This window comes from Lontra canadensis, unplaced genomic scaffold (genome assembly GCF_010015895.1).
Source record: "Lontra canadensis isolate GAN:19392208 unplaced genomic scaffold, GSC_riverotter_1.0 scaffold24, whole genome shotgun sequence".
In the NCBI taxonomy this organism is placed as follows: Eukaryota; Metazoa; Chordata; class Mammalia; order Carnivora; family Mustelidae; genus Lontra; species Lontra canadensis.
This window is the reverse complement of record NW_022631018.1, coordinates 4,083,913-4,109,605: the sequence shown is the minus strand read 5'-3', so window position 1 is coordinate 4,109,605 and position 25,693 is coordinate 4,083,913. Positions and strand designations below refer to the sequence as shown.

Genomic DNA, 25,693 nt, shown 5'->3' with positions numbered 1-25,693 from the left:
CCTAGCAGGGAACGGAGCGAGGCTTTTCCTGCTCCCAGGAATCGGAGACCTGCGGCCGAGGCCGAAGGCCCAGAGGCGTTCAGTAGATCCCACTTTCTCAACGGGGCTGCAGACAGCACCGACGGAAGGAGAGTTCCGGGCTAGGTGTACTCTGGAGCTTTCTTCCCCCTGCCGTCTGCCCAGGTGTGAATACTCGCCGAGCGGAACCCGAGCCCCTGCGCACAGGTTCCAGCCACATCGGCCAGGGGGCGGGGCTCATCTCACTTCCCTCCGGGGGAGTGCGGCCCTCCGCCCTCAGGCGGCGCGCGCCGGGGAAGCGGAACCCGGACGCGCGCGCCCCCTGCTTCTGGCCGGGCTCGGGGCGCGGTGCACCACCGGCTCGCCCCCCTGCCCGGCATGGCGGAGCGCAACGATTCCGAGCCCACCCCGGGCTGCAGCGGTCTGGGCCCGGGCGGCGTTGGCGGCGTTGGTGTTGGCGGCGGCGACGGCGGCGCCCACCCATGGGCTCCGGAGGACGCTTGGATGGGCACCCACCCAAAGGTCAGAAGGCGCGAGAGAAGTCGGGCGCCGATCCTGGCCCCCTCCCTAGAGGGACCCTCGGCCCTCGCCTCCCTGCGGGGCCAAGTCGCCGAGTTTGCGCGCGAACCTCCGAGAAGGGGACCCGCGTGCACAGTGCGGGTGGCGGGCAGTCTTGGTTTTGTTTGCTTAACTGAGTTGAGCTATTGTTCTGACACCCCCGCCCCTCCCCGCCCCGGCCCCGGACACACACCCACCCAAGCCTTTCCAGAGCTGGACGTTAAACCAGCGCCTCTCCAGGCAGAGCCCAGTAAGAACCATCCCACCAGTTTCTGAGTTTTGCTGTGTAGGGCCCGTTCTGGGCATGGCCTCATTGAATCCTAGCAGTAACCAAGTAACCGCAGCACCCACAGCAAAACAAACAAACAACAACAAAAACAACAACAACAACCAGCTTGCGGGCCTTGGTTAGCTTAAAAACATCAAGGTTCAGGCACAGCCGTGTTTGCACTTGGCCTTGAGTCCAGAATGTGCGTTGTGATTTAGCTAAGGGCGATTTCCTGAGTTTTCTCATTTCTTGTCCAGTTGGAATAGATTCTTCCCTAAAGCAGAACTCCTCAATATTTGGGTTTGTTTTTGTTTTTGGTAAATATTTGTTTGTTTGTTTTTGTTTTTGGTAAAGCACAAAGGATATGTAGTCTTTGCTTGCTTCCACTGGGCAGTTGCTGCCTTGGACCAGTCCTGTCCCAAGCAATGAATGGACAATGAATGGAGATGCGGGTTTTGTCGGAATCTCAGAGACTGGCCTAGTTATTTCAGTACAATTACAATCTTCTGCTGGGAAGCAGTATTTTACAGATCATTATCTAAAAACAGTCCAGAAAAGAATAATTTCGAAGATGTAAATCTGAAGAGTTAATCCCTTTTCATGTTCTCTTTCTTTTTATTCTCCTTCCCTATCTCCTTACTCTCTGTCAAGGTGAGAAAAACAAGCATGAACATGTTATTCGGTGTCATAAAAAGAAGAACCATAACACCGTTTACTAGCATGAACTGGAGAGTTCTGCCTGAGACTTTGAGTAGACTGCTTGAGTTTGGAGACCCTGTTAGGTCACCAGCTTTGTGGGGTTTTTTGGTGGGGGGGGTTGTTTTTTTCTTTTGGAAGTTTTAAAATCTCATTGTTCCTCAGTTTCCTCATCTGTAAAATAGAGATAAGAATTTACCTTAGAGGTTTGTTACAGTATTAAATCAGTTACTATTTGTGAAGCACTTGACATATAGTAAGCACTATATAGTTATATATGTTATATAACATATGTAAAATATATAGTATGCAACATTAATTTCGTATTATTCTCATGGTTAGAAATCCTCAGTGTTTCTTTATGAATAAAATGCAAACTTTTAGCCTGGCTGTCAAGACTTTGTAACCTGTTTTCCAATTACCAATTACAGTGTCATTTTCAAACACATTTGAGGTGTGAGGAGGACAGCCAATAAAACCACTGTTCTCCTGCACCTGCCCATACTTATGATAAGCTTGTGGGAGAGTATGACTGCAGATCTGTACCCGTGCCAGTCTGCGGATGCCTCACCTCTGCATTAGGCCTGCTTACCACTGAGTCATTGGGATAGCTGGAAAACCTCAGACTTCCCTTACAGGGGTAGTCCACTGAAGAATGTTCTCCAGTGCTGACCAGCAAGTCTGAAAGAAGACAGGAGTAGTATTTTAGTGGACTTTCTTCATAGGCAAACAGAGACCATGGAAATAGTGGCTCTCACTAACGTGCTACAGCAGAAATCCTATTAAAAGATGTCTGTACTCCTGGCAGATAGATTTCTTTATAGGCCTTTGAATATGTGTGGCCTCTTCCCACCTATGTGTGATTACTCACATTGTTACCCTGCCTTCACTATTTACTCAAATCATATCTGCCTTTCAGGGACCAATCTGTATCCCACTCTGCCATGAAACATCCACCATCCAAGCCATCTGAGTAGAGCTCCTCTGACATGTTGTCTCTTATTTTTTATTTCAGATGCTGATTTTTAATCACTGTCATGGGTTGTTATTTGCCTAATAATTTCAAGTGTTCATGTGTTTACCTTAACAATTGCAAGTTTTTTAGAGATGGGGATCAGGTACTAATTGCTTTCTAATTCCCACTGTACCTAGAAGAGAGTCTTCTACCTTTTATATATATTTAATGAGTAGTTGTTGATTGGGTAAATGAAAATATTAAGAGATTCTTCCTTCTCTGACAATTACATTTTTATTTCCAGTATTTAGAAATGATGGAATTAGATATAGGAGATGCCAGCCAAGTTTATATAGCATTCTTGGTTTACCTGGACCTCATGGAGAGTAAGTTATTTGTTTTATTGTTTTGTTGTTGGGGCTATGGTGGGGGGACGAGGAGTTGGGTTGGGATATGGCATTTAAGCATTTTCTGTTAATTTTGTCAGTTTTGTAATTTCTTCATTTACATTGGGAATTACTGGGTAACAGAAAATACTAGAAAAGTAAAGAGAAGATAACATTATGGGTGATGTCTGCTCAGTGGAGTATTAGGTAGAAATTTAGAATTTTATCTTTTATTTTTGATAAATTACTGGCCATTCAATGATGCACTTTCAGGTAAAAGTTGGCATGAAGTAAACTGTGTGGGATTACCAGATCTTCAGCTTATCTGCCTCGTCGGTACTGAGATAGAAGGAGAAGGATTACAGACTGTGGTGCCTACACCCATCAGTGCTTCCCTCAGCCATAACAGGTGGGCGGGTGATTTTGGTCTTTAACAGGTTAGTTCCTTTCCACTAGGAATCATTAAATTCGAGGTAATAATATATTTTTAAAGGAAAATAGGTTACTGGGATCATAGCTTTACTCTTGGTTATTTGAGGAATAAGTTAAATATGAGCATTTAACAGGTATTTAACACTTACTGTATTATCAGTACTTTTTCAGAAAAGGAATATATAAGATAGAAATACGATCCTAAAGGTAACAGAAAATGTTTTCATTCTTATAAGGAGGCAAGACCATTATACTTCAAACACAGGTATTTTAAGAGTTACTGTAATAATCGATACAAATTATATTTGCTATAAATGTTGGTGAAGAGTGTTCCTACCATGCAAGTTGAAATGAAAGGAAGTCTCATGAAGTTCATGGGATCTTTTTAAAAAAATCTTTGCTGCACAGAATTGGATTAAACGTATCTTTATTTCATGACACATTCTCTAAATCAACCTCACAAAACAATATTAGATTCTTGGCAGTAACTATATCTAACTGAATGGGTCTCCTCCTTCTTTACTTCCACTGTCCTGAGGTAATCATCCTGATCCCATATCCATTGGGAATTTTTTTATTTTAGATCTTTTTTACTTTATAAAGAGCATATAAGCTTTTGACACTGACTTTCTATACTCAATATTATATCGCTGAGATTTATCCATTGTTGCATGTTTGGTTTTCGCTGCCGTATCACATTCCATCTTGCGATTGTACCCTAGTTTTCACATCCACTTGCCTGTTAATGGAGAGGTGCTAATGTTCGACTTTAGGGTATAATTTCAAATTATTTTCCAAAGTGGTTGCTTCACTATACTTTCCACCTGCAGTGTAAGCAACATCTCCTGGAGTTGTATTGTTTCTGACATTTCAAATTGTCAGATTTTAAAGTTTTTGTCAGTTGAATGGGTTATCTCATGGTGGGTCTTAATTTGTATTTTTCCTGATCTCTGATATATTGAACATCTCTTTATATATTTATCATTTCCTCTCTTGAGAAATTCCCGTTCATATCCTTTGCCAATTGGATTGTTTGCAGTTTTCTCACTGACTCAAAGGAGTTCTTTATATATTCTTGACGATAGTCCTTTTGGTTGTGTTTCCCAGTTCTTAAATCTGTTTTCAGGTATTTTTTGATAAATAACGGTTCTTGGTTTGACTGTAAGCATATTCATACATTTTTTACAATCAGTGTCTTTGTGTCTAGGTTAAGAAATATTTCCTATCTAAAGGTCTAAGAAAAAATCACCCAAATTTTCACTAAGAGTTTTGAAGTTTTTTGTTTTCATGTGGATAACCATTTTTTTCCTACTTACATTTGCTGAATAGTCTCCCCTTTCCGCATCATCTGACATATCACCTCTGTCATTTTCCAAAGCTCCATCTATGCATTGACTTGTTTCTGGGCTGTCTTCATATTCCACTAGTCAGTGTATCTGTCCTTATGCCACTAGCACATTTTCTTAATTCCTGCTTCAGAAGAAGTCCTGATATTCCTGGCGTCTAGCTACCAAGTCTCCCTTTCTGCTTTTCTTCTTTAGCAGCTGTAGCATGCAGCCTCTAAGATGACTTCTTGGACTCTGGCCTCCTAGTAGTCCTACCCTTGTGTCATTCCCCTTCCTTGAGTGTGGTCTATACTCACTGACTTGCTTTTAACAAATAAAATTAGACAAAAATGATGGGATGTTACTTCTAAGATGACATTACAAAAGACTATGGCTTCTGTCTTGGACAGTCAGTCTCACTTTCTTGTTCTGAGGGAAGCCAGCTGCCCTGTGGACTGTCATTTAGAAAGGCAGGAAACAGAGGAATAAAAGTAACTATTGATGGAGAGATAGGGAGGGCTGGATTCCATAGAATAGTTGAAAAGATTAATATTGAGCTAAAGGAAGAGGATCTCAACTTCAGAGGTTGTGAGGCAGGAAAAAAGGACAGGTGAAAACATGGTTATATTTGGGTGGGTATATGCGTTTACAAGAGAGCAGAATACCTTAAATTCCAACATAAAGGGCTTTGATGAATACCTTTGTTTTTCTTGTTCACTGTGATTGACATAAAAGAGCACTGGACTGAGCCTTAAGACCTGGGTTCTGGTCTTGGCACTGACACTTAACATTTTGTTTGATCACTGATGACACACCTAATTTCTCTGGGTTTCAGTTTCTTTGTCCTTCAGTGAAGGATTTAGATTGTCAGTGGATAATATGTAAGATCCTTTCCAAATCAAAGCTACCATAATTGGCTATTTTCATTAGTGTATTCTATAAAACTATATTAAACTATATTAAACTAATTTTTAGATTTCTAGTAATATTTTGGCACAATTTTGTATAATTCATTATAAGCATTTCTTTTTTCATTATAAGAATTTTTTTTCAATATAACGGGCTATGAGAGGGTATTTACTGTGAGATTTTTCTCTGTTTCAGAATCACAAATGGTTGATGGAGTTGACATCAGTTTTGATCACTGGTACTTTCTGGTTTTTGCTAGCATGATTTCCAAGCCTCTCTATGTCTAAAAGACTTGATAATTCATTCATTAAAACTCCCCCTATGTGTCTTTTAGTTACTGCAACAAATATCCTACTAGTTTACTATTATTGTTTGCTATTTGTTTGAACAAGGAACCACCATTGGGAATTAACCCAAATTTAGTCCTAAAAATTAAAATCAATAGTCTATTTGAATCAAAATGATTTTCATAAGTCTAGAGGTACAATCTGAGTCCTGTTACTTTCTAGTTTTTTCCAACTAGTGATTATTGATTTTCTAGCTTTATTACATAAAGCTTGTTTTCCTCTTTAAATAGAATTAGTTGGGAGGATAATTTAGTAAGCCATTTTTACCCTCTTGGATTTAATAACTCAGATGGCTTAAGCCTTTGTATTTGGTTTTTATATAAATATTCATAATTACATTATGCAGTAGAATAGTAATGTAGAAAATAGCACAAATGAGGCCCAATATCCACTAGATTTATTATGCCTTTTGTGGCATAAAATTTTCTCAATTCAAAGTATACAAATAACTTTTTAACAAATAAAGATTTTGTGTGTGTGTGAATGAGTGTGTGTTTGATTTCATTCCTCAGTCTTTAACAGGAGTGATATTTTTAGATAATAGGCATACTTTTATCTATTTTTACCTCCATGCATATTTTGTATATAACGTGTTGAATATCTAACAGTAATGCTGTGATTTCAGACATTTGTTGTTAATATAGGAATTTTCCTTCATTAGTAACTCAGAGAAAATGGTTAACTTTGAATCTTTGGTAACCTTGCATAGGGAAGAAATTCATGTCCTAAAAGTATTTGGGTAGGACCTTGTGAGGGTAGCTTACTACAAATATATACACACACACACACACACACACACACACACACACACACACACATATATACACACACACACACACATATATATATATATATATATATATAAAGAGACAGAGAGGCTCATATAAAAATAAAATGTTTTATATAAGAAAGCTAACTACTTATTTATTCAATAATAAATCATCTATAAAAATAAATCACTGTGTTCACTTTTTTTTTAAAAGATTTTATTTATTTATTTGATAGAGATCATAAGTAGGCAGAGAAGCAGGCAGAGAGAGAGGAGGAAGCAGGCTCCCCGCTGAGCAGAAAGCCTGATGTGGGGCTTGATCCCAGGACCCTGGGATCATGACCTGAGCCGAAAGCAGAGGCCTTAACCCACTGAGCCACCCAGACGCCTCCACTGTGTTCACTTTTAAACAGCATTTTTGTCAGGTAATATTGTTGAGGCTTTTTAGTTTTTACTTACCAAATATTTGCTGAGTGACTATTATGTGTCAGGCAGTGGTCTAAGTGCTGGGGATACTATGTTGATCAAGACAGTTCCCTTTTTGGTATAAATGACATATGACATTATATTAGGTTTCAGGTGTACAGTATAATGATTTGGTATTTGTATATATTGTGAAATGATCATCACAAGAAGCCTAGTTAAGATCTGTCACCATACATAGTTACAGAATTTGTTTTATTGTGATAACATTTAAGATCTACTTTCTTAGTCACTTTCAAATATGCAGTACAGTGTTATTAACTCTAGTTGCCATGCTGTACATTATATCGCCATAATTTACTTATATTATAACTGGAAGTTTCTGCCTTTTAACTCCTTTAATCCATTTTACCCACTCCCTGCCCCCTGCCTCTGACAATCACTGATCTGTTCTCTGTATCTGAAATTTTTTTTTAAGTTTCCGGTTATAAATGGGATCATATAGTATTTTAGACAGCCTCTTGAAAATAGTGTTCTAGCACTAAATGTTGGTTTGGAAAATAAGTTTTATTTCATTTTTAGTAATTGTTGGATGGGATCTAATAAAAACAGAATTCTTCTTTGTTCTGAGACTTAATGAACTGTAATTTGGGACTGCCTCCACTTATTTTATTGTTAGGTAATTGAATAACAGGGATAATGGAGTACTGATAAGTACTTTATAGAAGGTTGTAGCAGGACTCAAAGGAAAGACGGGAAAAACCTCCTGTAGGTGGTAAGAGACCATGTTTTAGCAGGACAACTGCAAGGAGTTAAGCATGATTGCCTGCTTGTAAGCATGGTGTCTAGATCAGAGCTGGTGCTCTATGATGTTGGGTAAGGCAACTAATGAATAAATGAGAAAATAGGGAAGGATGGGAAATGACGTGGGTAAGTTTACTTAGATCATGAAGGCCATCACTGTTTTCAGTGCTTTGCTATTAAAAATTATACTATAATGAATAGCCTTGTAAGTATATCTTTGTTCTCATGCATGACAGTTTCTCTAAGGTGGAAATCTTGAGGTGAAATGGCTGGGACTTCAAGCATTTCCACCTTCCTCTATACTGGTTATTATTGAATTGCTCTTCTAAAGGTTGTCAGTTTAAAGTTTCATAATATGTAAGTTTTCATAGAGTAGAAGAAGAGATTTACTGACATACACCTGACAAAGATTAATTGATAGTACATAAATAACTTCTGTGACTCAAGGAGAAACAACCTAACAAAAAACATGGATAGAAACAGGTAGTTCACAGAAAAGGAATTCAAATGGCTCAAATCCGTTTATAATCAGGGCAATAGAAATATAAAATGTGCTCATTCATGGTTTGTCTTAACTATGCAGAAGCTTTTCAGACAGGTTAACATTGTTATTGTGTGAGAAAAAGAAGGTATTAGTTTATGGGGGAATCTTTGAATAGGACTACAACTAGCTCAGAGAGTACCTTTGAGTGAATTAGAAGGAGACATACCAAAAAAGTCTCTTCCCCAGAGTTGAGGGCGTGGTAAACAGCGTAAGCCGGATTTCAGACCCACTTGTACCAGGCTGTCTTGTGCAAGGCACAATCTGTGCAGTATACACAATTCCCTGCCCCTGAAGCATGTCTGTTGAGTCCTGGCTTTCCACAGAGAACACTAAAAATTGCTGCATGGATGGTGTCACTGAAAGGCTTTAGGGAGGGGAGTGATACTGTAGATGATTCCATGTGGTTATAAGAGTAGTTTGCCTTTGTAGACAATGTTACAGTATTTCAAAGTACATTCCTAAGTGTACTCTCATTTCATCAGCACTAAAATTCTGAATGGTTTATAGGGTACTTCTCTTATCGACTTTCACATTAGATAAAAGAGCTCAGGTTAAAAAATTATCCTTATTTATACTCTACTGTTTCCAAAAAATTATACAGGATTAAGTGAGTTATATCAAAGTCTCATAGTAGATAACAAAATCTCATAGCTATTAGAATTCTGTTTCTTTCTATTTCTATTGGTGTTTTAAAAATCGTTTTGTATTGAACTATAGTTAACATACAGTATTATTTAAGTTTCAGGGGTACAACATAGTGATTCAAGAGTTGTATACATTACAAAATGTTCAAAATAAGTGTAGTTACTATGTGTCACCATACAAAGTAACTATAATTAACTATAATCTCTATGTTGTACTTTTCATCCCCATGATTTATTTATTTTATAACTGGAAGTTTGTACCTCTTAATCCCCTTCACCTATTTCGCCTATCCCCCCCCCCCCACTCCCTGGCAACCACCAGTTTGATCTCTATTTAGAAGTCTATTTCTGGGTTTATGTTTGTTTGTTGTTTTGTTTTTTAGATTCTACATTTAAGTGAAATCATGGTATTTATCTTTTTCTGGCTTATTTCACTTACCTTAATATCTTCTAGGTTCACCCATATTATGAATACCAAGATTTTATTCTTTTTTATGGCCGAATAATATTCCATCATATATACATACATATATATGTGTATACACATATATATACATACATACACACACACACATATATATATACACATATACATATATACATATATACATACACACACACACACTCCCCACATCATTATCCATTTATCTATTGGTGGACACTTGGGTTGCCTCCATATCTTGGGTGTTATAAATAATGCTGTATTAAACATAGGGGTGCATATATCTTTTCAAATTAGTATTTTCATTTTCTTTGGGTAAATACCCAGTAGTGGAATTACTGAATCATATGTTATTTCTATTTTTAGTTTTTTGAGGAACTTCCGCACTGTCTTCCATACTAGCTGCACCAATTTACATTCCTACGGGCAGTGCACAAGGATTCCCTTTTCCCCACATCCTTGCCAACATGTTGTTTCTTGTCTTAAATCTTTTTTTTTTTTTTTAAGATTTTACTTATTTACTTGACAGACAGAGATTGCAAGTAGGCAGAGAGGCAGGCAGAGAGAGAGGGGAGGAAGCAGGCTCCCCGCTGAGCAGAGAGCCTGATGCGGGGCTCGAGCCTAGGACCCTGGGATCATGACCTGAGCCGAAGGCAGAGGCTTTAACCCATTGAGCCACCAGGCACCCCTTGTCTTAAATCTTTTATTATAATATAAAAACAGATACAGAAAACCACACAATAAAAATGTATAGATTGAGTTATATGGTAAATATCTTGAAGCCTAGTAACCACCATCAAGTCAAGAAATAGAACTTTTCCGGTTACCCCCAAACCCCTTCCATGTGCTTTGTTCCAAGCATATGCCTCTGTTTCCCTGTTTCTCTTTTCCTTAAAGTAGCTATTAGTCATACTTTTATAGTAAAAATTTCCATGTGTTTATTTGTGATTTAGTTGTGTCTTTTTTTAAAAGATTTTATTTCTTTGAGGGGTGCCTGGGTGGCTCAGTTGGTTAAGTGTCTGCCTTCCGCTCAGGACATGATCCCAGGGTCCTGGGGTTGAGTCCTGCATCGGGCTCCTTGCTTGGCATGGCAGGGAGCCTGCTTCTTCCTCTACCCTCTACCTCTCCCCACTGCTCATGCAGTCTGTCTCTCTCTCATGCTCTCTCTCAAATAAATAAATAAAATCTTAAAAAAGAAAGATCTTATTTATTTGAGAGAGAGAGAGAGCACAAACAGGGGGTAGGGGAGAGAGAGAGAGAGAGAGAGAGAGAGAGAAGAAACTCCCCGCTGAGCAGGGAGCCTGACATTGGGCTCAATCCTAGAACCCTGGGATCATGATCTGAGCCAAAGGCAGACACTTAACTGACTAAGCCACCCAGGCGCCCGGGTGTGCCTTTTTTTGTTAAGTCAGGCTTATTGAGGTTAAAGTTATATAGTAAAAATCACTTATTTTCGGGATATAGACAGGTGAGTTTTTAATGAATCTATATAGTCATGTAACCAATACACAGTTCCCCCAAAACTCCCTCATGCTTCTCTGTCATCAATTCCTATAGTTTTCGCTTTTCCAGAGTGTCATAGCAATAGAATCATAGCCTTCGTGTCATGCTTCTACCCCTTACCATGGTGCTTCGGAGAGTTTTCCGTGTTGTTGCATAGATCATGCCCTTCTTTATCGCTGACTAGTAGTCCATCGTGTGCATTTGCCACAGTTTGTTTAACCAGTCACCACTGGTTGGACATTTGGATTGTTTCTGGTTTTTGGCTTTTATGGATGGAAGCTATAAACATTCATTTTAGGTCTTTGTGTACACAAGTGCCTTCAGTTCTCCTGAGTGAATATTTAGACACTGAATAGCTAACTAGTTCATATGATAAATGTATTTTTAACTTTATAAGAAACTGCCACACTGTTTTCCAAAGCTGCTTTGCTATTTTCTGTACCTACCAGCAAAGTATAGAAGTTCTTTTTTTTTTTTTTTTTAAGATTTTATTTATTTATTTGACAGAGGTCACAAGTAGGCAGAGAGTCAGGCAGAGAGAGGAAGGGGAGCAGGCTCCCTGCTGAGCAGAGAGCCCGACGCATGGGGCTCAATCCCAGGACCCTGGGATCATGACCTGAGCCGAAGGCAGAGGCTTTAACCCACTGAGCCACCCAGGCGCCCCAAAGTATAGAAGTTCTAATTGCTGCACAACTCAGCAACATTTTAAATGGTCAATTTATTTAATTTCAGTCATTCAGTTAAATAGTAGGGATATCTCATTGTGACTTTAAATTTGTATTTCCCTAATGACTAATGATGTTGAATAACTTTTCATGTATCTATTTGCCACCTGTACCTCTTCTTTGGTCAAGTATCAGTTTAAATCCATTGCTTGTATTTTAAAAATTATGTTGTGTTCTTAATAAATTGTAAGAGTTCTTTATGTGTTTTAGATACAATTCCTTGATCAAATATTCTTTTTAAAATATTTTCTTCCAGTCTGTGACTTGTCTTAATTTCTTTGGAAGAATGGGTTTTAATTTTGGTTGATTTTCAATTTATCATTTTTTCTTTTATAGTTTGTAGTTTTTGTGTTCTGTGCAAGAAATGTGTGCTTAACCCACAGTCATAAAATTTGCTCCTACATTTGCTTTTCAAAGTTTTGCAGTTCTTGTTTTTCCTTTAGGTCTGTGATTAATTTGAGTTGAATTTTGTATATGGTGTAAGCCAAGAGGGTCAAGGTTCTTTTTTTCTTCTTGCAAATGCATGTCCAGTTGTTCCAGCATAATTAATTGCTGTATCACCTGTGCTGGAAATCACTTGACCATTTGTGTACCTCTATTTCTGGACTCTCTAGTCTATATTCTTGATCTGTATGTCTGTCCTATTGTCTGTGTCATACTGTCTTGATTACTATAACTTTGTAGGAAGACTTGAAATCAGGTAGTGTAAGTCCTCCAACTTCGTTCTTTTTCAAAGTTGTTTTTGGGGAGGCTATACTAGGTCCTTTTATTTTCCACATACAATTTAAAATAAGCTTTATCTCTATAAATAATTTTTAGAGTTATTTGTGTCTCAAGAATTTTGCCCATTAAAAAAATTTTTTTGGGGGCGCCTGGGTGGCTCAATGGGTTAAGCCTCTGCCTTCGGCTCAGGTCGTGATCTCAGGGTCCTGGGATCGAGTCCCGCATCGGGCTTTCTGCTCAGCAGAGAGCCTGCTTCCCCCTTTCTCTCTGCCTGCCTCTCTGCCTACTTGTGATTTCTCTCTCTGTGTGTCTAATAAATAAATAAAATCTTAAAAAAAAATTTTTTTTTTGGTATCTTATAAATCTCCATTAATCTGCACTAGAGATTGGCAAACCTTTTCTGTAAAGCTCTGGATAGCTAAGATTTTTGGTGTTGCAGGCTATTTTGTCTCTGTCATAACTCAGCTCGGGCATGTTAGTATGAAAGCAGCCATAGACAGTATAGAAACACATGGGTGTGGCTGTGTTCTTATAACTTTATTTATAAAAAATAGAGGGCAATTCACATTTGACTCACAGACCAGTAGTCTCTAACCCCTGATGTATGGCTTCTGCCTCTATCCCTTTGTTTTCCTGTTAAAGAACCTGGGCCGTATAACCTACATACTCTCCCTTACTCTGCGTCTGCCAACTGCTCATTCACGGTGCATTGCAACATGTTTCTCTGTCCTCTGCCTTTTCTGCAAATTGGCAGCTAAAACCAGAGGGTTGGTAGATTTAATTTGATCACAGTAGTTAGACCATCATATAGCTGGTGGTCTGTTCTTTGATCAATAGGTATATAATGTCTCTGTGTAATCTTGGTAACTATTGATACTTAATGCCTAGCATTTCCTGGTGATTTTAACCTTTGTTACCACTATTGTTCTGCCTCGTGGTTCCAGTTCACTTCCCTTGGACTGCAGCATAGATGCATAGTATTAGTATTAGGGCTTTGGTCATATATTGTTCCCAGGACCTCTTGGTGCTGACTTTCCCCTTTGACTCTCAGGAAAGCATGGTGGAAAGTGAGTGGATGAGAATGATAATATATTACAGGGAATATTAATTTTATATTAAAACATAACCTGCCAACTTTGGTACTTCATTGTTAGAAAGAAATTATTTGTCACACAGTGCACAATCTACGTGAACATACCAGTAGTAAATCTGTTCTGTGCTGCTTAATATATGGAGTGTGTGTGTGTTTTAATGCTCTGTATCCTTCAAAAATATTAAATAACATTTTTATTATTAGGGAATCAGGGTAGCATACAAACATCAGAGCCAGAGAAATTGGTAATTTGCTGGGGCTGAAAGCTCATGTTATTTACAAAAGACAGCATGTAAAGTGTAGTAGCTGTCTCCTTTATTCACGTCCTGACTTTTGGAGTCTGTTGTTTGTAAAACTGGACTAAACTCTATCCTTTGCGTAGGTAACTACCGCTTAGCTATAAAATATTTCCCCAGTGACGACAATAAATAATCTCCTTGTGTCTCTCAAAGTCACTTCAGTAGCTGTCTTGCTGTTTGACTGCTGACTGGCTGAGTAGCATATATATTCACATGGCTTATTTTTTCCATTATTTATTTTATGGTGTATATATATTTGCTGACTCCTTCTAGTCAGCCTGTAACGATTTATCTGTGTAAATTTCTAAGAATGCCTAAACAGTTTTTGTATCCATTTCCTACGTGTTTTTCTAGGCGTTGGACTTGATTTAATTTACATAGTTTCTGGCAAAAGTGCAGGATGAATGTGTATTTGAATGGAAGTGAGTGAACGCATTACTTTGAGCAAAAGGATGCTTTGTGACTGGTGATATCTGTAAAGCAGTTATACATAATATATGTTCATAGTTAAAACACTTGGACATATATTTCACATCTCAGAAGATCTTGTGTATAATCGTCCATTGTGAAAATACTGATTTAATACTAATTGCTGATCTACAGTGGGAGAATAGATTGGTAAAGAGCCCATATATGACTATCCAGTAGGAAAGTTATGCTGATGGAGTAGGAGGTTGTTTGTGTTTCTTGAAGGGTTTTTCTCATCTAAAAATACTTCTGAAAGCTAATGTAAAATGATTTTTAGCTTACATTTTAAAATACTATATTAAATTATATTTTTGGATGGTATATGCATATGGAAAGTACTCTAGATTATTTCTTACTAAAGTGAATCTAGGAATCCATGTAGCAAGTTTGGTAAATGACTGTAAATGTTATGAGTACAGTTTCCCCAGACACAGCAATGGTATAAAATCATATTAATAAATTCATTGAGGTCAAAGAGATCTGATGAATTTAAAGATGAGACAACCAGAGGAATCCTAATGAAAGCCAGAGGACTTTTTCAGTGCTAGGGTAGCAAATGAAGTCAAATTTATGTTCAGGTAGTTTAATTAGCTTCTTTTTGGTCATTGATATTTGTTGAATGTCCCTAAATGGGAGAAGTATATCATAACAAAATTAGGATAGGTTTCTGTAATAGTAGTATAGATAGTTGTAAATAGGAAAATATCTTAAGTAACTCACACAAGGACAAATAGCAAATTATGAGGAAACATTTTTTTTCTGTGTGTGTGTGTGTTTTTTAAGTAACCTCTGTGTCCAGTATGGGGCTTGAACTCACAACCCTGACATCAAGAGTCACATGCTCTACTGCCTGAGCCAGCCAGGCACCTTGCTTTTTCTGTTTTTTTAACTATGAGGTTTTTTTCTTCCAAAAGAACCCATGTCATCTCTCAATTTCATTGTCAATTTAGTTTCTTCAGTAATATGTGAAAGATGTGCTGAAAACTAAAACCACAGTTGCTATATTTAAGTTTATCTGTGTTTATAGATGTTATAAGTCTCAAAACAAAGTGAGTGAAGTGTTTTGTGCAATTATGAAATCCATGCACAGTTAAGATACTGTTTTTTTTTTAAATGATCTATAAATCTCTTGTGTTACAAAGGATCATAATCTCTTGCTTAGTAATAGGAATAAATCTTTCATCCTTTTGAGACCTGACTAAATTAGAAACAGTCCTCTCCTCTTGGTGCCAGAGGGTAGTGGCTAGCTTGTGTGAGGATGGAAACTCTCCAGCGGCTGTTTATGCCCCCACTCCTACAAATGAGTAGCATTTATTTTGCTTATGGTGATTGATAACCTCTCTAAAATGGGTACCCTCAGCCTTTCTATCTGAGAGAAAATTTTTCTGAATGTTCTCTTTCTTAGCATCTTCCAATCTGAATATTACTCTAGAAACTTAGAAAAAGCCTTCAATATTCTGTATGCCAGGTTGGTCACCTGCTAGTTTGGCAGCCATAGGCCAACCGTCTAAGAAATTCAGTCATTTGGTTTCATGATCCTACAGTTAAGGCTAATTTATGTGGCAAGAGAAGTGAAAACAGTTCATTACACATAGAAATGAGTGTCAGAGCCAAAGTTAGGTTTCCTAGTCTGTAATTTCTTTTTTAATTTAAGTTTTTCAGTGAATATACAGTATAATACTGGTTTCAGGAGTAGAATTCAGTGATTCGTCACTTACATGCAACACTCAGTGCTCATCACAAGTGCCCTCCTTAGTGCCCATCATCCATCTAGCCCATCCACCAGCCACCTCCCTCCAGCAACCCTGTTTGTTTTCTGTCATTAAGAGTCACTTATGGCAGGTTGCCTGGGTGGCTCAGTTGGTAATGATCCCAGGGTCCTGGGATCGAGTCCCACATGGGGCTCCTTGCTCAGTGGGGAGCCTGCTTTTCCTTCTGCCTGCTGCTCCCCCTGCTTGTGCTCTCACTCCCTTTCTCTAACAAATAAAATCTTAAAAAAAAAAAAAAAAAAGAGTCACTTATGGCTCTTCTCTCCTTTTTTCTTTTCCTCCTTTCCATATGTTCCTCTGTTTTCTTTCTTAAATTCCACATATGAGTCTAATTTTTAAAATCTGATGCCCAGCTTATTAAGCCATATTAACCTGTCTCCCACACCATTGTTTTCAAAAGAATATGCTTTCCCTTCTTCCTACATCGAATCAAAAACCCTGCAGTTCTTTTTTCTTTGTCAGAATTAATGTAGCTTTTAAATATTCTGTTTAAAAGCTATTAATAGTAATTTTCCCTTTTTAAAGAACATGATTACTTTAAAAATAATTAGCTGTTCATGTGTTATCACAGTAGTAAGCCAGATAATAAAAATGGACTAATTGTTTATCTTTAAATGTTATATCACTGTTCTTATAGGGAAAAGAAAAAGACCCCATATTTTAAAACACTGAGGAATGTAGGGAAAATTAAAATTTTATTTATTGTTCTTACACCAAAATAATATACCTTTCAGGAAAAATGTTAAAAATGTTTATAATTATACTTTTTATTTAAGCATTAAATATAATGGATATAAATATAATTATAGACTATCTAGAGGCAAAGTAGAAGCATGTTTTAGTTTTAGAGGTAGATTAAAAGGCAAATTGCAGATTACCCCAGTATTTTCTAGGTTTCCTGTTCATTTATTGGGTGGCTGTTGTGTACTGGACTTAAGGGACTGGACTTACAAAGCCTCACAGTTCTTACCCCCATGATGCTCACAGTCTAGAGCTGAGACAGCCATTTATGTCCAGTGTGGTAAATGGAGTGAGAGGTAGGTATAGGGCACTGAGGAAGACTGTAGAGGGGAAGATCCGACCTTGGCTGGTAACATGGGAGGTAGGGAAGACTGAAAAATGTTCCTGCAGGACAAGTTGCTTGAAATATCTGTAGGTGTTCCATATAGAATGGGGATGGGAATGGATGTTCCTGAAAGTAATACCAAGAGCAAGGTATTGAGGACTGAGAGAGCCTGAAAACTGCAAATTTGTTCATTATGTCTGGGTATTAGTAATGGCAAGGGGAGTACCTGCATGCAACTGGTAAGAAAGCCCTAGAACACAGCGTGTGTGTGTGTGCACTGCACGCGTGCGTGCATGAGAAAGAGAGAGAGAGATGGGAACAGGAAAACGAGGAAGAAGAGAGGGAAGGAGAGACAGACATGGAATATGAGGCAAGTCACTGCTGTCGCCATAGACAGGAGTAGATGAGGAGAAGCAGAATGGATTAAGGAATTAAAAGATAAGAGAAAGAGGAAAAGTTTTGCTCCTTGGATGTCTTTGAGGGACACAGGCATCCTGAAACAAAGGTGGGGAAATTATGTGAATGAGAAGAGTAGGAATCATAATGCTTGTGTCCATTTTCTCTAAAGACTCCGATTAAAATACGCACGTCTGAGAATCTAGGAAATGATGGGCTATTAGTGCAAAAGCATAACTTGGGGATTTGAGGGGGTTAAGCCATCTCCAGCACTTGCCATTTATTTGTCTCCTTCCTTTGCTGAACATTTTCAGGTTTCTAGCTGCTAAATGTTAAAAGTTCGCTAGATCTCTGAGCTTTTTTCTGTTCTTCATAGTCCCTAGACAGCCTCATCTGGTTTCATGGTTTTAAATATCAACGGTATATTGAGGACCCCCACATTTTTTTCTCTACCTCAGCCTCTCCTTGAACCCAAGACTCCTATTTGACTGCCTATTTGACCTCTCCACTAGAATCTAACAGGTATCTCTAACATGTCCAAAAAAAACTCTTGATTTGCACCCTACACTGGTCCTTCTGCGGTTTCCCCCATGTTCATCAGTGGCAACTCTATTCATTTTGAAACTTGGGCCAAAACCCTTGGAGTCATTTTCTGTATAGGAAGACTTTACTTTTGAGAATAATTTTGCGTTTACGGAACAATTGAGCAGATAGTACAAAGATTTCCCACACAAGCCCCAGCCCAACACTGTTTTTAGTGTTGATTAGTGTTATTATTAATGTCTTGAATTAGTGTGGTACATTTGTTATAATTAATGAACCAATAGTGATACAGTATTTTAACTAAAGCCTGTAGTTTACATTAAGGTTCGTTCTTTATGGTACAGTCTATTGATTTTGACAGGTTTATAATGTCATGTATCCACCATGACATACAGAATAGTTTCACTACCCTAAAAAGGCCCTATGCCCCATGTATTCATCCCTTTGCCCCTACCCTGAACCCCCGGCAGCCCCTAACTTTTAACTTTCTGTATGGTTTTGCCTTTTCCAGAATGTTGTATAGTTGACATTGTACAATGTGTAGCCTTGGCTTCTTCCGCTTAGCAATGTGTATCCTTATACATTGTTAGTTTTTTGAGTTTTAGCTATGCCAATAGGTGCATAAGCAGTATCTCATTTTTTTTAAATTTGCTGTTTCCTAATGACATATGATGTTGGGCATCTTTTCATATGTTTATGTGCCATCTGTATATCTTCTTCAGTGAGGTGACTGTTCAGATCTTTTGCCCATTTTTTAATTTGTGCTGTTTTTTTTTTCATTTTTTTTGTGTGTTTTAAGGGTTTATATATTTTGGATACAAGTCCTTTTATCAAGTATGTGTTTTGCAAATATTTTCTCCCTCACTGTGGGTTGTCTTTTTATTCTCGTATTAATGTCTTTTGCGGAACAGAAGTTTTTAATTTTAATGGAGTCCAACTAAATTTTTTCTTTTGTGGATCACACTTTTGGTGTTGTATCTAAAAACTCCGGAGTGGGGGGTGCCTGGGTGGCTCATTTGTTAAGCGACTGCCTTATGCCCAGGTCATGGTCCCAGAGTCCTGGGGTCAAGCCCTGCATTGGGCTCCCTGCTCTATGGGAAGCCTGCTTCTCCCTCTCCAGCTCCCCCTCCTTGTGTTCCCTCTCTCTCTGTGTCTGTCTCTGTCAAATAAATAAATAAAATCTCTAACAAAAGAATAATAAAAATAAAAAATAAAAACTCATCACCAAATCCAAGGTCTAGATTCTTTCCTATGTTATCTTCTAAAAGTTTTATGATTTAGTGTTTTACATTTAGATCTATGATCATCTTTGAGTTAATTTTGGTGAAAAGTATAAGGAGTGTGTCTAGATTCATTTTTTTTTTTATGTTTATATTTGTTTTTTCCAGCACCATTTGTTGAAAAGACTGTTCTCTCTCTGTTGACCCACTTTTGCCCCTTTGTCAAAGATCAGTTGACTCCTTTTGTGTGGGTCAGTTTGGGACTCTCTGCTCTAGTCCATTAACCTATTTGTCTATTCCTTCACCAGTACCACATGGTCTTAATTACTATAGCCTTGTAAGTCTGGAAGTCGGGTGTAGTCAGTCCTTTTACTTTGTTCTTCTCCCCTGTTGTGTTATTCTGGGTCTTTTGCCTTTCCATATAAACTTTAGAATCAGTCTGTCCATATCCACAAAATAACTTGTTAGAGCTTTGTTTAGGATTGTGTTTAATCTGTAGATCTTATTGGGAAGAATTGGCATCATAACAATATTGAGCCTTCCTATCCAGGATCATGGACTGTCTTTCTATTTATTGAGATTTTCTTTGATTTTTTTCATCAGAGTTTTTTAGTGTTCCTTTTACAGATCCTGTGTGTATTTTTGTTAGGTTTATGCCTAAATAAAATGTAAATGGTGTTGTCTTTTTTATTTCAAATTACAATTGTTCATTGCTGGTGTATAAGAAAGCCCTTGACTTTTGTATATTAAGTTTATATCCTGTAACCTGGCTATATAATCTCTTACTAGTTTTAGTCCACCCAGTTCTCATACCCCAAATCAATACTCAACAATAATAATCAACAAATTCTGCCCATTCTTTCTAAAAGTATATCCAAAATCTGTCATTTCTCACCACTTTTACTATACTGTCTTTACTCTTTACTCTGGTATGAACTATTATCATCTCACTCCCTGTACAATTGCAGCCTATGAAGTAGTCCTCCTTTATAACACTGACCACATTTATTGCTGTTCAATATATTATATATTTGGTTGTCTCTGATTGTTTTATATCTTCCTTCCTCCACTAGAAAATAACCTCTTTGAAAGCAGGAACTTTGCTCTTTTCATTGCTATTGTCCCAGTGTCTAGCTTGGTACCTAGTACTTGGCATTAAATAAGTATTTGTTGAATGAATGAATGAATGAATGAATGAGTGAGTGAACTCTCTTAGATTACTGAGTTCCTACAGCAAAAACTTGCTTAATAACATTTTAAAGAACATAAGGGTATGCTACAAGCAACCTCCCAAGAGTTTCAAAAGAAAATTAGGATGTCTGCAGAGTCCATCCACTTGCAAGTTTTATCACTCCTCCCCACACTTTACTCTGTAACTGTATGTGCATCTGCAGACAGAGAACACTCACATGTCTGAGGAGGCACTCCGCCAAGGCTCCGAATAGCCTCCTTACCTTTTAGTTAAATTTTTTGTCATCTCTATCCTCCCCACCTCTCCCTCCAACCACCCTTCAGCCCTCCTTTTCCTTAGTGTCTTAGGGAAAGTACTTACATTTATGGTGGAGTAAGGATTACCAGAACTAATTGAGTTACCTCTTGAGGACATTTTTAAAGATGTTCTTAGTTATAAGATTTAATCCTGAAGTGCTGCATATTTTTTTGAAGGATACTCCATTACTTCCCTGTAATCAAAAGATATTTCTTCTCTCCAAAGGTATATTCTTTATTACAAATGCATTTAATGACCATTATTTTACTGGAGGCCTGAAGTCTAATAACTGGTAAAATAATTTCTATCATTTGGTCTCCTTGTGTATCAAAATGTGTGTTCTCTGTTGGAAATCTGTTGCTGGTGAAACCCCCAGTTCCAGCAGTGTCTTGGCAACTGACACAGCATTTTTTCTCTTAGCCTCAAAAAAAAGGGCTTGCAGTTTATTTTAGCAGAATGACTTCCCACTGGGGTGAATGGCCACACAGGCACTTAATTATTCACTAATCCAACCCTGGAACTTTAGCTTTTTTAACTAGAAGGGCACTGACATGATTCTCAAGGAAGTGGTCTATTATCCTTGAAACTTTTCTTTAGCATTGCGCCTGTGGCTGAATAAGGCTTCTTTGATACCTTGGGCACCAATTTCATTTTGCGTCGTGTTCAGAGTTGCATTGCATTTTGTTGTGCTGTTCCAGTGTCTCATAATGAGGCAGGGCAAGAAGTGTTTCATTGCTGAGTCTATAGTATGTACCAGTTTGGTCACCCTGAAGAGGACAGAAGGAGATAACTGCTTTCTGTGGGTTGAAATTACTAATAATTTTAACCCATGATACATTTTATTTTAACAACATTTAAGTTTAAAATAATGTTTTCAACTTGCTTGTCCTCTGTGCAAATCTTCAGAGATTACTTAGTCTCTGTTACAGGATTGTCACAAAAAAATGAATGCTAAGATTTATGGAAGGTATTTATATAGGTTGGAGGGAGGGCAGTAGCCAGATAATGTTACCTATGTGTTTGCTTCGGGCTTCTTTTCTTTTCTTTCCTTTTCTTTTCTTATGTAAGATTTTATTTGTTTATTTGAGAGAGAGTGAGTGAGAGAGAGAGCGCAAGCCTGGAGTGGGAAGGGGTTGGAGAGGGAGAAGCAGGCTCCCTGACAAGCAAGGAGCCCGATGTGGGACTCGATCCCAGGACCCTAGGGTCATGACCCGAGCCAAAGGCAGACACTTCACTGGTTGAGCCACCCAGGCGCCCCTGCCTCAGGCTTTTTCAATGAGTTTTATTAAACTTAGGAATTACTCTGTGTTCAGTATGTTGAGCTCCTCTCTGAACAGTTATGAACCTGTTATAAACATTAACTTCTGTTACTGCTGATCAATGACTGTGATTATTACTGATTTCTTTCTTCAGGTTTTTCCTTTGAAATAATAAACTTGAGAACCTGAACTTCTTATTATGAATACATAGGTTATGTTTTTCATGTATGGATTTCTATCAGTTATGAACTATCAATAGTTTTTTATTATCTAAGTTATTTTAGATTTGTGTAATGAAGCATCTCTACAAAATATTTCCAAAGAACTGAACTTTGAAAAATTTTACATGAGTTTTCTGAATTAAGACTTCGAGCTTTAAGCTTATTAGAAGTTAAGTGAGATTATAGTATTTTAGTGGTGCTTCATTGTTCTCGCCATCTTTAGAATTGTGTGTGATTTTTGGGGCGCCTGGGTGGCTCAGTGGGTTAAAGCCTCTGCCTTCAGCTCGGGTCGTGGTCCCAGAGTCCTGGGATCGAGCCCCGCATGGGGCTCTCTGCTCAGCAGGGAGCCTGCTCTCCCCACCCCCATGCCTGCCTCTCTGCCTATTTGTGATCTCTGTCTGTCAAATGGATAAAAATAGAATCTTAAAAAAAAAAAAAAAAAAGAATTGTGTGTGATTTTTTAAAAAGTAGAATTTTGGAACCGTTTGTTATGTTCTTTCTGTTAGATTGAGAAAGCACAATCTGTTGACTTAAAGGCAAAGTAAACATTTTTAGGAGTTTATCAGTGTCCCATAAAGGAAACAAACAAGAAAGTCTTGAATAGGGAAAGATGATGGCATTACTTTAAACGTATGTTAAAAATAGACCAGAAGAGATCCTGAACAAGAGTCTTTGGAAGCCTTCCTTGGTGTGCTTTCAGTAACAGAAGCAGATAAACTATTTTATTCTGTAATTACTGAGAAAATTCACTGGTAGTTTTCCCCATACGCAACCAAATAGCATAAACAGAGCTCTGAGATGGGAACTTCCATTTCATTTTTGACAGTGATTTCCCTCAACTCTGAAGACAAAACCCCTTTTACTACTCTGAGCTAATTTTCAAACATTAGTTTCCCACATGGGTGTTTTAAGTAAATTTGAAAATGTTTTGCTGTTTATATTAAACTCTGGAAACAAATATGAATGAGATGGAAATTTCTATCCTAAAATTTAGTATATGGGCTAGAATTCCCAGTTTACCTTAGGAAAAAACCCACATACATGCACACGCACACACGTATGTTTCTGATTTAAACAATATCAGATCTTAAGAAATGGAAACTATGTAAGAGTTGCCTTAATAGGCTTTTTTTTTTTTACTTCTATCTGTGTCCTATCCTTGTCATACTCTTCCAGTTAGGGATATTTTAAAAAAAAATTTTTTTTAAGTTTTTTAACTTTAATTTCAGTTAGTTAACATACAGTGCTAAATGAGTTTCAGGGTGCAATATACTGATTCAAACTTCCATACAGCACCCAGTGCTCATCACAGCAAGTGCACACCTTAATCCCCATCACCTATTTAGCCCACCCTGCAACCCTTCCCCTCTGGTAACCATAGTTTTTTATAATTAAGAATCTGTTTCTTGGTTTGTCGCTCTCTTTTTTTTCTTCTCCTTTGCTTGTTTGTTTTGTTTCTTAAATTTCACATATGAATGAAATCATATGGTATTTATTTTTCTCTGACTTTTTTTTTTTTAAATAAAGGTTGTATTCATTTGAGAGAGAGAAACAGAGCACAAGCAGGGGGAGTGGCAGAGGGAGAAGCAGACTCCCTGCTCAGTTCGGAGCCCAGTGTGGGGCTTGATCCCAGGACCTGGAGATCATAACCTGAACCGAAGGCAGATGCTTAACCATCTGAACCACCCAACCACCCCTTTCTGGCTAACTTATTTCCCTTAGCATTTTATGCTCTAGCTCCGTTCATGTTGTTGCAGATGGCCAGATTTCATTGTTTTTTATGGCCGAGTAATATTCCATTCTACACACACACACATCTTTATCTATTCATCAGTCAGTGGATGCGTCCGCTGTTTCCATATCTTGGCTGTTGTAATAATGTTGTGATAAACGTAGGGGTGCATGTATCCTTTTGAGTTAGTGTCCTTGTATTCTTTGAGTAAATGACCATGCTGGATCATAAGGTCGTTCTATTTTTAACTTTTTGAGGAACCTCCACACTGTTTTCCACAGTGGCTGGACCAGTTTGCATTCCTAACAACACTGCATGAATGTTCCTTTTTCTCCATATCCTTGCCAACACCTGCTGTTTCTTGTGTTGTTAACCATTCTGACGGATGTGATGTGATATCTCATTATAATTTTGATTTATATTTCCTTGATAGTAAGTGATAATGACCATCTTTTCGTGTGTCTGCTGGCCATCTGTATGTCATCTTTGAAGAAATGTCTAGTCATGTTTTCTGCTCATTTTTTAATTGGATTATTTGTTTTTCGGCGTTGAGTTGTATAAGTTCTTTATATATTTTGGATACTAACCCTCTATCAGATATGTCATTGTAAATGTCTTCTCCCATTCTTTAAGAGATTTGTTGGTTGTTTCCTTCACTGGGCATATGCTTTTTATTTTGATGTAGTCCCAATCTTTTATTTTTGCTTTTGTTTCCCTTGCCTCAGGAGACATATCTAAAAAGAAGTTGCTTTAGCCAATGTCAAAGAAGTTACTACCTGTTCTGTTCCAGGATTGTTATGGTTTTAGGTCTCACATTTAGGTCTTTAATCCATTTCGAATTTACTTTTTGTGTGGTGTATGAAAGTGGTCCAGTTTCATTCAGAAGAATGTTGCTATGCAGTTTTCCCAACATCATTTGTTGAAGAGACCATCTATTTTCCATTGGATATTGCTTCCTGCTTTGTTGAAGATTAATTGACCATATAATTGTGTGTTTATTTCTGGACTTTCTGTGCTCTTCTGTTGAACTCTGTGTCTATATTTTTTCCACTACCGTACTGCTTTGATTACTCCAGCTTTGTAATATAACTTGAAGTCAGGAATGATGATGCCTCCAGCTTTGCTTTTCTTTCTCAAAATTGCTTGGGCTGCTCAGGATCTTTTGTGCTGCCATACAAGTTTTAGGATTATTTGTTCTAGTTCTGTGAAAAAATGCTGTTGATATTTTGATAGGGATTGCTTTAAATGTGAATATTGCTTTGGGTACTATAGACATTTTAACAATATTTGTTCTCCCAGTCCATAAGCATGGATTATCTTTCCATTTCTTTGTGTCACCTTCAAATTCTTTCATCAGTGTTTTATAGTTTTCAGAGTACAGGTCTTTCATCTCTTTGGTTAGGTTTATTCCTAGGTATCTTATTTTTGGTATAATTATAAATGGGATTGTTTTCTTAATTTCTCTTTCTGCTACTTTGTTATTGGTGTGTAGAAAGTAACATTTCTGTACATTGATTTTGTATCCTGTGACTTTACTGAACTTGTTTATCAGTTCTAGCAGCTTTTTGGCCTTTTGGGTTTTCTATGTATAGTATCATGTTATCTGTAAGTAGTGAAAGTTTTATTACTTTTTTACCCATTTGGATGCCTTTTATTTCTTTTTCTTA

At 37.8% G+C, this 25,693-nt stretch overlaps 1 protein-coding gene across 2 annotated transcripts in view; it reads left to right on the top strand.

The window, feature by feature from the left end:
* Positions 1-354: 354 nt before the first annotated feature.
* Positions 355-25,693, top strand: part of TSEN15 (tRNA splicing endonuclease subunit 15) — a 34,968-nt gene continuing 9,629 nt past the window's right edge. The window contains exons 1-3 of one of the 2 annotated variants that reach the window (XM_032862651.1): positions 355-540; positions 2,800-2,881; positions 3,155-3,290. In XM_032862651.1, coding sequence (XP_032718542.1) covers positions 397-540; positions 2,800-2,881; positions 3,155-3,290 — 362 coding nt within the window. In that variant the 5' untranslated portion in view covers positions 355-396. Of the gene's footprint in view, positions 541-1,429; positions 1,496-2,799; positions 2,882-3,154; positions 3,291-25,693 lie in introns of those variants that run through there. The other variant, XM_032862653.1, reaches the window with a different exon arrangement.